The sequence below is a fragment of the Pan troglodytes genome, chromosome 1 (assembly GCF_028858775.2).
Source record: "Pan troglodytes isolate AG18354 chromosome 1, NHGRI_mPanTro3-v2.0_pri, whole genome shotgun sequence".
In the NCBI taxonomy this organism is placed as follows: domain Eukaryota; kingdom Metazoa; phylum Chordata; class Mammalia; order Primates; family Hominidae; genus Pan; species Pan troglodytes.
Window position 1 is genome coordinate 78017661 of NC_072398.2, and position 17311 is coordinate 78034971.

Sequence of the window (17311 nt, forward strand, 5' to 3'; positions counted from 1 at the left end):
TCATTTATTGGTCCTTGAATGGGTGAGCACACTCCAACCCTCTGTGATGGATGGGACTCTAGGCCAGTCTCCCATGGCCACCCAGTTTCTACTTTTCCTTTGATTATAGTAAACACAAGCTGCTGGTTATACTCTTGGACCCTTGGCCTGGGAGTCAAGTAGTTTCTCCCAGGTGACTTTGCAGTTCTGTACTCCATTTTATTATGTGTTATTTGAAAGTTTACCTTGTTTTCCTTATTCCTAGTTCTTTTGTGGGTACCTCATAGTAGTCCTCCAAATACTGTAGAAACTTAGCTACTTAATTGAGATAGCCCAATAAGGAGGATGACTTTGCTCTGCTCTCTCTTTTCATGTCCTGTCTTGGAATTTTGGGGTCAAAGGCCTGTATTTCTCAAGCTTATATTTACTTGTTTCTGAGTACAGTGTGTGGTCACAGAAAAGATCAAAATTCCACAAATTGATCTATTAGTACCAGGAACCAGGTAAAATTAGTACCAGGTAAAATTATGTTGGCAGTTAGACAAAATAAACTGCACCTAACTCCCAGTCATGAAATATAGTAGAATTTCAAAAAAAGTTTTCCTATCAACTATATTTTGATGTCACTTAGAATTATAACATCTCACTCATTTTATCTAGTTAACTCCTTCATTAAGCAAGTGATACTTAGTGTAAACTGGTATATGTCTAATTTTGAGGAATTACCCTTCATGCCTTTTGAAGACAGTAATCTTCATCTCTGAAGTGTGAGTATGAGAGATTCCAAATCACTTCTATAGCTCTGTGGCCTTGGGCAAGTCACTTAACCTTTCCAATCCTTGATTTACTCATTAATAAAATAGGGATAACTACACTATTACTACCTGTCTGGCTATTTTTTTTAACAAGGATTAGAGGATTAAAGGGTATGTACACATAAATACGTGTATACATAGGTACATATAAAATGTGGCATGTAGTTAAAAATGAGCAAATATGACTTGTAGATAAAAATTAAAAACAAGTCATAGGTTCATGAAGTTTTCTAGGGCTGCAATTCAGACAACATGATTTTCTCTGCTCTCATTTTACATAGAACTTCTTTTCAGTTTTTAATGCTACACAAATAGAATTAAAATAATGCAAAGAAAAGATTGTGACTACTTCAGGAAGCAATACTACTCCTATAGCCTTATTCATTTAAAGATTGGCAGGACACACCCAATTCTACCTTGGCCTCCGATGTTTTATCTCTCTAGGAGGTGAAAAGGCCACCTATTCTTTGCTGTCCTTCACAAGAATGTATCTGAAGTCGACACATTTATTAGTCCTGTCTCTCTCTAGCCTATCCTTTGCTTGCCACAGCTTTCTGCAGAGCCCCTTTTTAAATCTTCAGAATCTCAAATGCCCAGGCTCTGGTTGGGGGAGTGGGCATTCTCTACTCTGTTGTCCCCTCCAAATCACAAAACTGCTAAGAAGAAACTTTCATCCCTGGATGGTTGCTAGATTATTGTTGCTGTTGGAGGATATGAGTGGAAGACTTCATATTCTGTTCTCTTGCTCTATATTTTCTTTGTATTTTAAAGAAATTTTTGTTTTCTTCTAATTGATTTGCTGGAGGCAAGGCATATATCTCTTGTGACACCTGTTGTCATGTCTGATGATGCATAACAGTTGAAAGATTTCTATAAAATGAGAGTGGCTTTTGGAGACTCAGACTTGATCATCAAAGCTACGATGGAACATTCCAAAGATGTGGATTCTTTAGGGTCCATATTCTGAAGCTGATATCTCGTAAAGAATCGAGTGAACAACAATTAGTGCAGGCAGTGCTAAATGAAGCTGACAGTCTGTTGCATCTTCTGCTACAAGTTTAAAAAGTGTCTCAAACTTTTTTAGTTTCATAGCCAGAGGAATGCTGTGTTTATTTCCAAAGATATATTTTTTCATATGTTTTTAGCTATCTTTGTCATGTATGTGTGGGCTCTAAGTCAGTGATGTAAAATTATGTAAAATGTTTTCTCTAATGGGCTTGTCAATTGTTAACTTCAATAATGATAAAAATAAAGTATCTTCAGTTTTTCTTTAGAAAAAAGATATATGCTGTTTGATCAGGTGATTTTACTTTTGGGAATATATCTTATAAAAATACAAATATAAGCATGCTTTAACAAATTGTATAAAAAAGTTTATTTCAGTGTTGTTCAAAGTATCAAAAATGAGACAGAATGAATGCTTTTTGTTAGAGAAGTGAATAAATTATTCTGTAAATTAGAGCTAACAGATAGCTTGGAGAAATACCCCATTAAAGTACTAGAAAGGAAAAAAGCAACATGCAAAAAAGTGCTTATAATATGATCCTTATTTCAAAAATGAATGCTGCTTTTTAAAAATTCTGTATAAATGTGAACACAGACACACATAGACATACTCATATGATCTGTAATGGATTTTGATCAGGGAGAAAAATATGAATGTATACATAAGAAACAGTTAGTATGCTTTACCTTTGGGGGTCATCATATGTGAGTAGATGAAAGAGCTTAGAATAAATAAAATAGGAAAACTAAATGTAAAAAATTATGATAGGGAAAAAATAAAACCAAAACATTTTAGAACTTAGGTAATAAAAGACTGTCTATTTAATCCTGGAACTAACAAGCAAGTGCAAACAATGTTTGTCTGTGATTTTTGACATTTGGTTGCACTGTTGAGAAACACTGAGTTAAAGTCAGGTCCAATGATAGGTCCAGAGTGGTTACTCCACTTGTTCCTTTACAAAGGGGCAAGGTCTCTGTTCCTCACATTGCCACTATTGCCCCAGGGGCAGGAAAACCAAGACAGCCATGATTAAGGAAAATAAATGAAGAAGAGCTTATCTTACAACTCTGAGTTCCCATCTGAGCCTTCCGTGGCAGCTGCTGGAGTTATAAATAACCCTAAGTTACCAGGAAAATGGTCGCCATTACCAGAGCCTTCCAGAGCAGGAGCCTTATGGAATAAGAAAGATCACTTTTATCGCTCATTAGAGAAAGAACCCTTGTGTTAGTTGCTTTGGTAATTTGGGGGCAGTAGAGGTGAGGGGACAAGATAGCCTTTTAGGCTCCATTCCATTTCTCATATTCTATCACCTGGAACTGGGTTGGTGTATAACGGCCAAAAAGACTTTCCAGGCTAGTTTTGGATGCATGAGGAATGGGGACAGTAGTTTGAGTTTCACACCACAGAATCTGACCATTTCATTCATAGAGCCCACATATTGCACCTGAAAGTAATGGGCCAGCCAGGAACACACATGAAGGCGAAAGAGGAAGAAAACAGAAACCCTATTGGCTGATGTTAGCCTGATACTCATGTCTGCATTGTAAAACAATAATTTTCAAAATGTACTTTCCACTTAGAATCATGTAATTTTAGAACTTTAAAGAACTTTAAGGATTAAATTGATGAACGATCTCACTATAACATTTTGGGCCAGGTAATTTTTCTTTTTCTTTCTTTATTTTTTGAGTTGGAGTCTTGTTCTGTCACCCAGGCTGGAGTGCCGTGGTGCGATCATGGCTCACTGCACCCTTGAACTCCTGGGCTCAAGAGATCCTCCTGCTTCTGCCTCCCAAGTAGCTGGCACTGCGGGTGAGTGCCACCATGCCTGGCTAATTTTCTTTTCTTTTTTGTAGAGTAGAGATGGGGGCCTTGCTATGTTGCCCAGGGTGGTCTCAAACTCCTGGGCTCAGTGATCCTCCAGCTGTAGCCTCCCAAAGTGCTAATATTACAGGCTTGAGCCACTATGGCAAGTCAGCCTGGGCAGGGCAATTTTTCATTGTGTGAGATCATCCTTAAGATTGCAGGGTATTTAGCTTACCTAGTATCTAAGTCAATAAATGCCAGTGAAAACTACTAGGCATAGAAAAAGAAAAGACTACCCCTATATATTTCCAGATGCCACTACGGGGAAGTATTTCTGCCATCAAGACCCACTTATAGATCAACACACCTATTTTGTTTTTAGACCTAAAAATGTGAAGGAGGTTAATTAACTAATTCAACTTGTAGTTGTAGCTGACTAGTTACAAATCACACACACGTGCACTGTCCAGCATGCTGAGTTGCGTGGCATATTAAATAGCCAAAATAGCAAATATGTAAAATGAAGGCCAGCTGGTTGGAACTTATAACTAAGGAGAATGCACATGATGCCTTTCATTGGCACATTAAGCTGCATTCATATACACTTTTCATTTGTTAATCTAGTAAATGAGTGTCTATTATATTCCAGATAATGTTCTAAGTATTAGTGACACATGTTCTCTGTAACTTATTCCAGTGATCTCCTTCGTTGCCAGTATTCCAGTTCCACTCCTAAGTGTCTGACAACAGTGGTATATATTTAAAATTTAGGACCCCCTCAGCAAGTTATTTATTTATTTATTTATTTATGAGATGGAGTTTCGCTCTTGTTGCCCAAGCTGGAATGCAGTGGTACTATCTCTGCTCACTGCAACCTCCACCTCCTGGGTTTAACAGGTGATACACCTGAGTTATTCTTCCATTTCACTACCTCTCCCGACTCCAGAATACCATCAAGAGGAGGTTACACATCATTTATTGGCCCATAAGTAACACAGAAGCCACTTAGACACTACAATTAAAAAATGAGAAATAAGGACAGTAGTTTGAGTTTCACACCAGAGAATCTGACCATTTCATTCTTAGAGTCCACATACTGCACCTGAGACTGATAGGCCACCCAGGAACACACAGGAAGGCAAGAGAAGCTGCAAAACAGGCACCCTATTGACTGATGTTAGCATGATATTCATGTCTGCATTAGAGTTTATGAAAATGTTACATATTACAATAAAAAATGTTATAGTGATGAATAGTATAGCTTTTATAAATAGATTAGTCAAGTTAATTTGAAGATTAGCATATATTTGTTTTTTTATTAACCAGAAATATTTCCTTTATTAAAATGTGATAGAATTACTTCACTAAGATCCTACATGATTTAGTACATTCAGTAACACTTTATAACAAAAGGTTATCTTCAAAATGGTGGACTCTTACCCAAGAATTACAAGCACTGCACAAATTACTTTAATTGCTTTTAGAAGCCATCTCTTGTAGGGAAGTTGTAGGAGACTACATCTATGAGGTCAGCCAACAGTAGCTGACTGAATGTCTCCTAATGAATCTCTACTTCCAAATTTTTCTCAAGAGCCCTCCTTTGGTAGTTTCTTAGTTTTCTCTTTAATTAAAATGATAATTGTTCTCCTTTTTTTGAAACAAAATGAGCATTTCTTTTTTATACATGATATGTTCAGGTAAATAATCAGACCTTTTGAAGAATCACACACACATTTCCTTGATCGTAGTAGCTTTGCAGAATGCTGAAATCACTCACAGTCCTGCAGGCAACTTCCTATTCTCCCTCACAGAACACATAAGTAATGATGAAACATGGAACTTGGGTCATAGGATCATATGGGACCAAATTGCTCAACAGGTTTGTCTTTATCAGGGTTTCCCCTAAGGTACCAGGGGACCAGTACATCCCGAGAACAAAAAGAAGTCCTGTTAATATGAATAGGCAGCTTGGAATTAGTAACTTGCCTTGAATTATATCCTCCCTCCTAAGAGTCATTAATGGAGGAGACAGAAGATGCTGAGTCTTGACTGCCCACATCAGGCATTTGCTTCACAACCATCCCCTGCACTGAGGTGTCACTGCTTATCTCCTCTCTCTTTCCTTGGCTAGTTCTGTTTCCTGTAAGCTACTTGGGCTTCTGTTTATTATAATATATTCTTGTTGCATTGCCCAGACATAAATGAGTGCCTTCCCACCAGGTTTCAGGAGTCCAACATGTTCTTGAAGAGCTGTCATTCTATGTTCTGCTGTTGCAAAATGGGGAATAACAGCAATGGAGAGTCAGGCATACCAAACCCACTGTGGACTGGTACTGCCAATGCATCACAAACAAAAGCCTGGAATTGTCTCACTCTACAAATGTCCACAAGGTTTTGACTCTGATCACAACCAATCACATCTAACTCCTTATTGATGCCAAGGTGCTTTCCATTACCACATCCAGTATCAGCCACTATTAAGCCACTTGGCAAAGCCTTCAAAAACTCAATGATGTGTGGCCAAGCTGTATATCTCATGCTGCTGAAGTGCCCAGCAATCTATTAATAAACTTGATGGATGTACTGTTGCTCTAGTTGTCAGGCTTCTTTATCACTCTCCGGAAAGGAGGGAGGAGTCTCTTTCCTCTGGCTATCACAAGCCAAAGGGTAACCCATGGGCCCAAAGGTATCTAGATTCTCCTGTCATCACCAGCCAACTCAAACAAGGCAAAATAACTGGCACTGTGATACCATCTGGGTACTTAAAATCCATGACAGTCATGCCCAGGTTCATATTGATTTATGGTCAATTGTTCAGGTTTATGTTTAATGTAACCCTCCCTCAACCATTTCTCCAAAAAGCTATCACAAACATCAAGAAGACCCCTAGGCAAATGCTTATCTTTATCTACATTGTTTTTCTCACAGTGGAACTCATAACCAAAATGCTTTACTCTTCTGTGTTTTAAGCATTTTTGAAAATTTTGATGGTCTGTATCTTTTGTTTGATCAACACTTTCCAAAAGAATTTTCTCATCCTCAGTAGAAATTATTTCTTCTACTACTATAAGGACTAGTGGTAAGGCTTGAGGCCCCAACTCCTTCCATTGTGCTTTTTCCACAAAATTCAAATACAGAATCATCTTTTGTCCTAAATCATCCACTATTTCTTTCCCATTGAGAGTAACATAGGCTCTCTTAGATTCTTCTGTAGTTTTGTATCTTTCAAATGAGTAGGGCTTGTAAGGTGGCATTAAGAGAGCATCCACCAGTCCACATTTCTCTAAAACCAGTAGCAGTTGGTTTCTACTCACACCATTACCTAAACCAACATTGGCAACAACAAGCCTCTCCTCTTCAGCTCAGGCCGGATTCAGATTCTCACCCTGCAAGTGCTTTGTTCTCCGCTACCCTCTCCACTCTAGTGCCAGACAGCCGTCATGGATACTTGCACACCACCTCCCCTGGGCTCGGCCATGTTGGAGAAAAGCAGCATATATTTGTTTATAGGAGACCTAGTATATTTGTAAGCTAGTTTTGTTGGCTTGACCTCTGAGGTTCTGGAAGAGATTCAAATGTTCTTTGATCTTTTTGCCAGAGAACAACAGCAAAAAACTTGTTCAAACACATAACTTAGTATTTTCTCTTGTGATGAAAATTAAAGTTGTTATATAATCTCTATTTTATAGTAAAATGATTTTTTTTCTCAGGAATTACATCAACTCAAAGAAGTCTCTGTTTACTTTGACATCTGAACTTTCACTTTATCCGCTAGTTATAATTCCTTGGTTATCATTATCATTACATAAGTTTTTCTTTCTGAAAATGGATGATAGTTCTTACAGAGTGTAGGAGTCATGTCTTGTAGTCTAACTTGGATTTTCCTCAGCACGATGCCCTATGCATACATAGTTGATCACAAAATTATTTACTGAATGGTCAGAAGTTTTAAAAATGAGCCCTATTTTAGAATAGGAAGCCTAGTACAGAGGAGAAGACTACGATTTTTAATAGTTTCTCTACAGTTAAGTCCACTTAAATTCATAAAACATTGACAAATACTGTTTTACTGCTTTTCATTGACCTTTACCCTATTGGTAACATTAACCAGTATATCTTTGCTAGGGATTATGACCAGATCTGGAAAAAAAAAAGATAACAAAACTATTTTCTTTTCAAGCAGAGACCTCATATTCCTGGCAAATAAATCGACCTTGACAATAAAACACAGGCATTAAACAATTGGATGAATGAATAAGGAGTAGAAAAAATTTATGTGTAATCTTCACAATGAAACTTGAAATTACCAGAAAATAATCTTGTTGGTCCTTTTAGTGGGCACCAAACCAATGAATTATTCATAAAATTCATACATGAACAGAACATCCAGTTTAAAACCTACCTAATGCCAAAGTTGACAACTTCCTCAATACTAAGAGCCAGGAATAAGACTAAGGTATGCTTGTGGGTAACACGATGGGACTTAACACATGGGCAACGGATAAGGCAGGAGAGAAAATGAAGACAGAGAAAAGTCAAAGGAAAATAATTTAGCATCAGGCAGACCTAATTTGAAACTCAACCTCCAGTGTGTATCAGCTGCATAAACTTGAGAAAGTTATTTCCTTTCTTAAATTTGCTTTTTAAAAAAATCTGTAAAATAGGCATACTGCAAAAGGTGGTCACAGGAATAAATTAGCTGATGAATATGAAACAGCAAGGTTCTACTTGGCAGAGAGTATTTTTGCACACAGGCTCATTTAGTGGCAAAGCACGATCTCCCTGGAAGAAAGCACAGCTGGTAAGAAAAATATTGGCACAAAAATATACACTTCTGTTTCAGAGAAGCTTTTGTAGGTTAAGGCAGTATGTCTCGCAGCTTTTAGCAGAGGTAAGCACAGCAGCTCTAGAAAATAAAAGATGAATTACTTAAAGTGGACTTTGTTCGTCACTTAAACTGAAGCTAAACCAAATCTGTATTGCCCTGAAACATGCTTGAGAGCAATGGTTCTTAAATAGCGAACGGCAAGCTAACGTGAATGGATTACAAATCAAAATGAAACAGATTACCAGGCCTCATCCTGAGCCTACTGGGTCAAAAATGAAGGGTGAAGCCTAGAAAGGAGTCACTTCCCCTGAAACTCTCTCCCCACCTACCACCACTCAAAGAAAGCAAACAACTTCCCTCACCATGAGAATTGCTGAGTTTACAAATGAAGAGAGCCCAGTGTGCAAACTAGACCAAATTATACTAGATTTGGTACCCTTGATCACGTGGGCTAGGAGTTCAGACTACACTGGTCAATTCCTCAACAAGGAGTAACTGGACATTTATATCAGCATCCTGCTTCATGTTTTTTAGAGCAATGCTACTTATATTTATGATTAACTTAGCTATAGTGAAGGCCATCTGGTTTTTATTCCAGAGTGTGTGTTTGAGATACTCTTAAAAACCTGTGTGACTTGCATGAAGTTTAGAATTTAAAAGTTGCTTCTGCCACCTACTGGATGTTTGACCTTAGGTCAATTATTTAATCTTTCTGAGCTTCAATTTTCTGTTTCATAAAATGAAGATATTAATAGGATTGTGTTATAGTAGTAAATTCCTACATTAAATGAATCCTTTCTATTACACTCAGGATCCAGAAATCTCAAATAGATAAAACTCAGGGAAACAACATCATTTATATAATGCTGATTAACGAAGCTTGTTTCCATCTAGAAATGCAATAATCTATAAAGCCACTTTGTACAGAACTTGTCATAAAATAGGTTCTCAGAAATGCCAGTTTTTTTTCTCTCTCTCCCTAACTTATGGCCACTTTTTATATACTACCTTGCTTGTTATTTTGCATTGCATTATTATGATCTCTTGTGTTATTACTTAATTTTCTATGCATGTCTTGTTTTTTCAATTGCCTTTTAAACTTTTTGAAGAAAGCGAATACATCTTACATTCATGGTACTATTCCTAATGCCAAGCATGGAGCATTCCTAGTGCCAATCACAAAAAAGTGCTCAATAAAAATTTCAATTGATTTAGGGTAGAAATACTAAAAGATTGATGAAGAGAAGAGATGGGAGTTTGTGGTGAGCAGAGTTAATATATGAGATACAGAGTAGCACTAATGCCAGGGATGTTTAGTCTCTCCCCACAGTTGGGTTTTGGCTTCTGTGACATCCCATCTTCATTACTCAAACTTTGTTTATATAATGCTTTGAATATATATATATTTTGAATGTGTATTTGAAAAGAATTTATATAATGAAAATATTTTTAAGTGATACATATTTGAAGCTATAAGTGAGCTACAGAGATTAGACCTAGGGTGTGTAGACTGGCAGATACCTCTCAATATCCCCCAGCAATTGAGTGCCATAAAAGTATATAAGGGAGCTGAATCAAATACCTTATTTCAGAAATAGAGGGAGACCACAACTCTGATAAGAATTCATTTATGAAACTGGATTGTAAAGAATAAGTAGACTTATGGCTAAGAATTTTAATTTTTGAAATGTTTTTTTGTTTTAGTCAGACTACCACTACAGATAGCTGAAAAGTTAAAAAAAAATCAGATAAGTATACATAATGCTTGGTTGGTATTTCCATTTTCTGGCCTTCTCTGGTTCTCACATCTCTGGTCCTAACTCATTTCTGGGATATCGAAATAAAACTTCTCTCCAACCATAATTGTTGACTTTCTAACTTATAAGAATAAATGGTAGACCTGATCCAGATATTCCATTGGGAGTTTAGAGTCTAGAACTGTGCTACTCTTTATTATTTAACAATGTGCCAGTTAAAGATATCACCCCAATGAAAAAGAATAATTATAATAAATTTCAAATTAGAGACATATTAATATAGTTGACTGAATACTAGAAGTTAGAGTTCAAAGACTTAACTCTCCCCACTAACTATTTTGCTAATCATGAACAAGTCACTTGGAATCCCTAGACTTCAGGTTCCTCATCAATTTCAATGTGCCTCAGGCTATTGTTGTAAGAATAAAATAAGATATCACATGTAAGGTATTTAAAATGGAAAGGCACTAGGGACAGTGCGGTGGTATTAGCCTGAGGAATCTGCGTGTGGGGTCCTGGGATTGCTCTGTGACAGGTGTGGAAGAGCCATTTGAGATATTTTTTCTGGGTTTTTAATACTCTTTGACAGGGCTGTAGCCTTGAAAATAAACACTGAATATGTACAAGTTGAAGAGAAATGAATAGAAAGAACTTTCAGGATGAAAAAGAATCAATAAAAAATGTGAACATCTAAGGGATTTTTTTTATTATTATACTTTAAGTTTTAGGGTACATGTGCACAATGTGCAGGTTAGTTACATATGTATACATGTGCCATGCTGGTGCGCTGCACCCACTAACTCGTCATCTAGCATTAGATATATCTCCCAATGCTATCCCTCCCCCCTCCCCCCACCCCACAACAGTCCCCAGAGTGTGATGTTCCCCTTCCTGTGTCCATGTGTTCTCATTGTTCAATTCCCATCTGTGAGTGAGAATATGCGGTGTTTGGTTTTTTGTTCTTGCAATAGTTTACTGAGAATGATGATTTTCAATTTCATCCATGTCCCTACAAAGGACATGAACTCATCATTTTTTATGGCTGCATAGTATTCCATGGTGTATATGTGCCACATTTTCTTAATCCAGTCTATCATTGTTGGACATTTGTGTTTGTTCCAAGTGTTCGCTATTGCGAATAGTGCTGCAATAAACATACGTGTGCGTGTGTCTTTATAGCAGCATGATTTATAGTCCTTTGGGTATATACCCAGTAATGGGATGGCTGGGTCAAATGGTATTTCTAGTTCTAGATCCCTGAGGAATCGCCACACTGACTTCCACAATGGTTGAACTAGTTTACAGTCCCACCAACAGTGTAAAAGTGTTCCTATTTCTCCACATCCTCTCTAGCACCTGTTGTTTCCTGACTCTTTAATGACTACCATTCTAACTGGTGTGAGATGATATCTCATTGTGGTTTTGATTTGCATTTCTCTGATGGCCAGTGATGGTGAGCATTTTTTCATGTGTTTTTTGGCTGCATAAATGTCTTCTTTTGAGAACTGTCTGCTCATGTCCTTTGCCCACTTTTTGATGGGGTTGTTTGTTTTTTTCTTGTAAATTTGTTTGAGTTCATTGTAGATTCTAGATATTAGCCCTTTGTCAGATGAGTAGGTTGCGAAAATTTTCTCCCATTTTATGGGTTGCCTGTTCACTCTGATGGTAGTTTCTTTTGCTGTGCAGAAGCTCTTTAGTTTAATTAGATCCCATTTGTCAATTTTGGCTTTGGTTGCCATTGCTTTTGGTGTTTTAGACATGAAATCCTTGCCTGTGCCTATGTCCTGAATGGTAATGCCTAGGTTTTCTTCTAGGGTTTTTATGGTTTTAGGTCTAATGTTTAAGTCTTTAATCCATCTTGAATTAATTTTTGTAAAAGGTGTAAGGAAGGGATCCAGTTTCAGGTTTCTACATATGGCTAGCCAGTTTTCCCAGCACCATTTATTAAATAGGGAATCCTTTCCCCATTGCTTGTTTTTCTCAGGTTTGTCAAAGATCAGATAGTTGTAGATATGCGGCGTTATTTCTGAGGGCTCTGTTCTGTTCCATTGATCTATATGTCTGTTTTGGTACCAGTACCATGCTGTTTTGGTTACTGTAGCCTTGTAGTATAGTTTGAAGTCAGGTAGCGTGATGCCTCCAGCTTTGTTCTTTTGGCTTAGGATTGACTTGGCGATGCGGGCTCTTTTTTGGTATTGACATTGACCTCAGAAAGCATGCCAGATTTTTCATAGGTTAGTGATACATAGATCTGCAGTAACGTATGATTACTGTTTAAAAACCAATGTCTCTTTTTGGTTGTGAAGATTTTTGCATTAAAAATACATATAAGATATTGATAAAACACCACATATGTAATCTAAAAACTCCTCCACGTTTGCAGCTAAACTTCTGAGTTAAAAAAATTCCTAATGAAATGGTTCAGTTAAATTATTTCATGTCTACATCCTTAAGCTGCTGTCTATACTGCAGATAAAATGTGATTCACATGTGATCACTACTGAGAAAAATTGAGTACAAGGAACTATTGAATATAAGAATGAAATATTTTTATAAGTTTAAGAAAAGTTAGGAACTAGATAAAGAGCTGAAAAAGAAAGGGCCTTGAAGAATGTGCCAGGAAGGCCTTGAATCTTCATCCAAGCTTTGCACAATTGATACGTAGTCTAACAGGCTTGGACCTTGGAACTAAAAATGATTCTTCTGGGGCAGCCACCCAGTAGACATCTGTTTCAAGTGCATATGATGCATAACTCATGCCCCTCCCCCAACCCCCTGCCATCCCACATTGCTCAACTCCTTAAGATAAGCTTTAGTTTTTTAATTTCACTTGTAACTTTTATAAGAACTTCTGATAGCCTCTTAGGAAAGAAGAAACCTACATATTTTAATAAAGCTTGATGGCATATAATTTTATACTAAAATTTTATAAAGCAAAATTAATAAATACAAGTGTATTAGTCTGTTTTCATGTTGCTGATAAAGACATACCTGAAACTGGGCAATTTACAAAAGAAAGACATTTAATGGACTTACACGTGGCTGAGGAAGCCTAATCATGACACTAGGCAAAAAGAGAGCTTGTGCAGGGAAACTCCCCGTTATAGAACCATCAGATCTCATGAGATTTATTCACTATAATGAGGACAGCATGGGAAAGTCCTGCCCCCATGATTCAATTACCTCCCACTGGGTCCCTCCCACAACATGTGGGAATTCAAGATGAGATTTGGGTGGGGACACAGCAAAACCATATCAATCAGACTTTGAGTTAAAATAACACAATATTTTATGTAATTTTTATGCTTGACTATGTACCAGAAAGAATTACTTTGCTAGCTTCTTCTTTCTCCTCATTTCCTGCTGCCTCTGCAATACCCATCCCCCCAATATAAATAGAACACATGAATTTTGGAATCAAATAGATCTCCAGTCTGATAGAATAGGTAGTAAGAAACAGAGTAGAGGCAAATATGGGTGGGCTGGATTCAAAGAAAGAGGCATGGTGGAGTTGAGGAATTTCCTGGATGATGGCTTCTAATTTTGTCTATAATGTTGGGAGCAAAGTCATCTGCTGAGAATGAGTGGGCAAGTCGTCAAGTAGTAGATTTCAGGAGTGTTAAATAAAGGCAGGAACTACCTATAAGGCTTGCCTGGGGTATCAAGGTCTGGTTGGGGTTGAGGAACACAGATTTCTAATAGACCAGGACTTCTTCATGGGCAATAGCAGCATTCTGCATGCATGTGTAATGTTTCTCAGGGAGCAGTGTAATCTAGGAGCAGAGAAGGAAGTAAAGTAGGTGAATTCATCTAAGGTTAGAGTTTTCCTAGATAGGTTCAAAGGAAGGGGGATGGTGGGGTAGCAGCTTTTGTTCTGAGGGTGGCAGCTGAAGTGAAAGACAAGAGTCCTAAGCCATGCAAAGAAGGCAATGAAGATTTGACAAAGAAGGCAAAGAAGGGTTTAAAGGTCTGAATCTTCGCAGTAAAGTGAAAGATGAGATGTGGTAGGAATGAAGGTGTCATGAGCTGAACTGTGCTCCCCACCAAACTCCTACGTTGAAGTCTTAACCCGTAGTACTGCAAAAGATGACTGTATTTGGAGATAGGGTCTTTAAAGGGGGAACTAAGATTAAATGAGTTCATTAGGGTGGGTTCTAATTTGGTCTGACAGTGTCCTAAGAAGAAGAAGAGATTAACACACAGACACAGAGGAAAGATCGTGAGAGGACACAGAGAAGTTGGCTATCTATAAGCCAAGGAGAGAGGCCTCAGAAGAAACCAGATCTGGGGCCAGGCGCGGTGGCTCACACCTGAAATCCCAGCACTTTGGGAGGCTGAGGCGGGCGGATAACCTGAGGTCAGGAGTTTGAGACCAGTCTGGCCAACATGGTGAAACCCCGGGCACGGTGGAGGGCACCTGTAGTCCCAGCTACTTGGGAGGCTGAGGCAGGAGAATTGCTTGAACCCAGGAGACAGAGGTTGCAGTGAGCTGATACGGTGCCAATGCACTCCAGCCTGGGTGACAGAGTGAGCAACTCTGTCTCAAAAGAAAAAAAGAAAAAGAAACCAGATCTGCCAGCAAATTGATCTTAGATGTTTAACCTTCAGAATTATGAGAAAATAAGTTTCTGTCATTTAAGCAGGATTGCTTGAATTTAAGATATCAGTAGTGGAGTAATTCTACATGGTCCAGGGTGTGGCTACGGGAGTGGAGGCTGAAATGGTAAGGATGGGAAGGTCACTAGATGCAAAGACAGTAAAGCATGCAATATAAAGACAAATAATTTAAAACCAATTTTATAGTGTTATAAAAAACAAATTTAACAGTTTTGGTGGCAATTGCGAGGTCAGTTTACAAGGTACTCTGTACATATCTTTTAGAACAAAAACTATCATGTGAAATAATAAATGTGAAAGTGTCTTTTAATTTCAAGCCATAAAATAAAATCTCTGAAGCCTGAGGTGCATAAATATAGGCCTGTATAAGCCTATTAAGAGAAAAAACATTCTCTGAAACATCTGATTTATTTGCCCTACAAAACATTATCTTCCTGTGACTTTTCCTTCCCTATATTTTGATGTGGCAATTAAATGCTATGGGCAGTTAAATTATAGGATACATATAGAATGCTTAGCTCTTTGGAAGAGCTCAATAAAAGTTAACTACTATGTACAAATTAGACATAGAAACCTACCATATCTGGGGAAGGGAGTAGGGAAACTTGGGAACTGCAGAGCTGAGCAGGTGTCTGGTACTTTCTAATTGTGGCTAAACAAATTAAAACATTGCAAAGAATTTTTAGAAGTCAACGTTAATGCTTTGACAGAATAATATTTTAAAAATATTTCTTCATTTGGTAAAGAGTTAATCCATGTTTGAAATACCTGTAAGTTCCTCTGAATGCATGGGTTCCATTTACTGGAAACTTTTCTGGAGTAATTAGAGAATATTTCATGGTCAAGTTTACTCTATGAATTGTTTTAGTAAATATATCTGTAAAGTGATGGACATTTTATTATCAAGAAATGAACTAAAATACTCATGATTTATGTCATTAATTTGTGTGGCTGTCAGGCCCTATTGATTTATATCCTCTGTATCTTGTTGAAGCACACTGTGAAACCCCTTCCCTAGCTTGTTTACAGCAATGAACGTCTTGCTTATTTAAAGCCACTGCCAGCCCAGACAACTTCTATTGCTTAGAATTATTCTTCCAGTCACCCATTACCCTCTATTAAAAAGGCTTTTTTCCTCTCTTTTTAGAAAACTACTCTTGACTACAATTATAACTCCCTGATGGGAGGCCTTCCTCTATAATTGATGTCCTGAAGGAAAATTTTACCTTGAGGCATTTTTCATATACATAAGTGGTAAAAGAAGAGAATAAAAGGAAGGGAAAAAAGACAGTAACAGAAATCAAGCTGTAAATAAATGGGACCCCAAAATACCAGGAACTAAATTATCTGACATTGTGGAATAACTTAGTAACTCTTGGCCTCGTAAATATATTTCTAAGTAGCAATTCAATTCAAACCAATATATTAATATTATAGAAATGTGGTTTCTACATTCTTTGACTAAGAACTTCCTAAAAGAGTCCCTCCCTCCCTCCCTTCTCTCCTTCCTTCCTTCCTTTTTTTTCTTTCCTTTCCTCCCTTTCTTTTTTCTTTTTCTTTTCTTTTCTTTTTCTTTCTTTCTTTCCCACAACGTTTTACTCTGTTGCCCAGGCTGGAGTGCAGTGGTGAAATCATGGCTCACTGCAGTCTCAACCACCACGGGCTTAGGTGATCCTCCCACCTCAGCTTCCTGAGTAGATGGGACCACAAGCACATGCCACCATGCTTGGCTAATTTTTGTATTTTTTGTAGAGAAGGAGTTTCACCATGTTTCCCAGGTTGGTCTTGAACTGGGCTCAAGCGATCCACCTGCCTCAGCCTCCCAGAGGGCTGGGATTACAGGTGTGAGCCACAGTGCCTGGCCTAAAAGGAATATTTCTTACCATTCTTTTTCCAAAGTGTAGATTCACAGTTTGACTAGATTGATTTCGATGTCACTGTAAGGTGGTAGAGGAAGAGGTACAGAGAAGGTCCCATTTGTAAACCAAAAAGTATCTGAGACAGGACTCAATCAATTTAGAATTTTATTTTGCCAAGGTTAAGGACCATGGCCAATGATACAGCCTCATGAGGTCCTGAGAACATGTGTATACATTTTAGGGAGACAGGAATTAAAGGCAAAGACATAAATCAATACATGTAAGGTATACACTGGTTTGGCCTGGAAAGGTGGGACATCTTGAATGGGTGGGAGAGGTGGGCTTCCAGGTCATATGTGGATTCAGAGCTGTTCTGATTGGCAATTGGGTGGAAGAGTTAAGCTCCACATGAAGACTTGAACTCAGCATAAAGAAATGCTTGAGTTTAGATAAAGGGTTTGTGGTAACCAAGGTTTTTGTCATAGAGATGAAGCCTCCAAGTAGCAAGCTTCAGAGGGAATAGATGGTGAATGTCTCTTATCAGAACGTAAAAGGTGTCAGACTCTCAAAAAAAAAAAAAAAAACAGTAAGGGAAAGAGACTCTCTACAGAATGCAAATCTTCCCCACAAGAGACAGATTTTCA

General features: G+C 37.8%; 1 protein-coding gene and 1 pseudogene across 1 annotated transcript; both read right to left on the reverse strand.

Annotated features, from left to right (window-relative positions):
• Window positions 1–3493: 3493 nt before the first annotated feature.
• Window positions 3494–13573, reverse strand: LOC736490 (alkylated DNA repair protein alkB homolog 8-like). Its single transcript, XM_001136426.4, has 2 exons — window positions 13510–13573; window positions 3494–6967 (listed from the first exon to the last, which is right to left on the reverse strand). The coding sequence occupies exons 1-2, from the start codon at window positions 13571–13573 to the stop codon at window positions 6369–6371; spliced, it is 663 nt and encodes a 220-aa protein (XP_001136426.1). The 3' UTR covers window positions 3494–6368.
• On the reverse strand, window positions 5312–5863 carry LOC129135513 (alkylated DNA repair protein alkB homolog 8-like; annotated as a pseudogene).
• Window positions 13574–17311: the final 3738 nt, after the last annotated feature.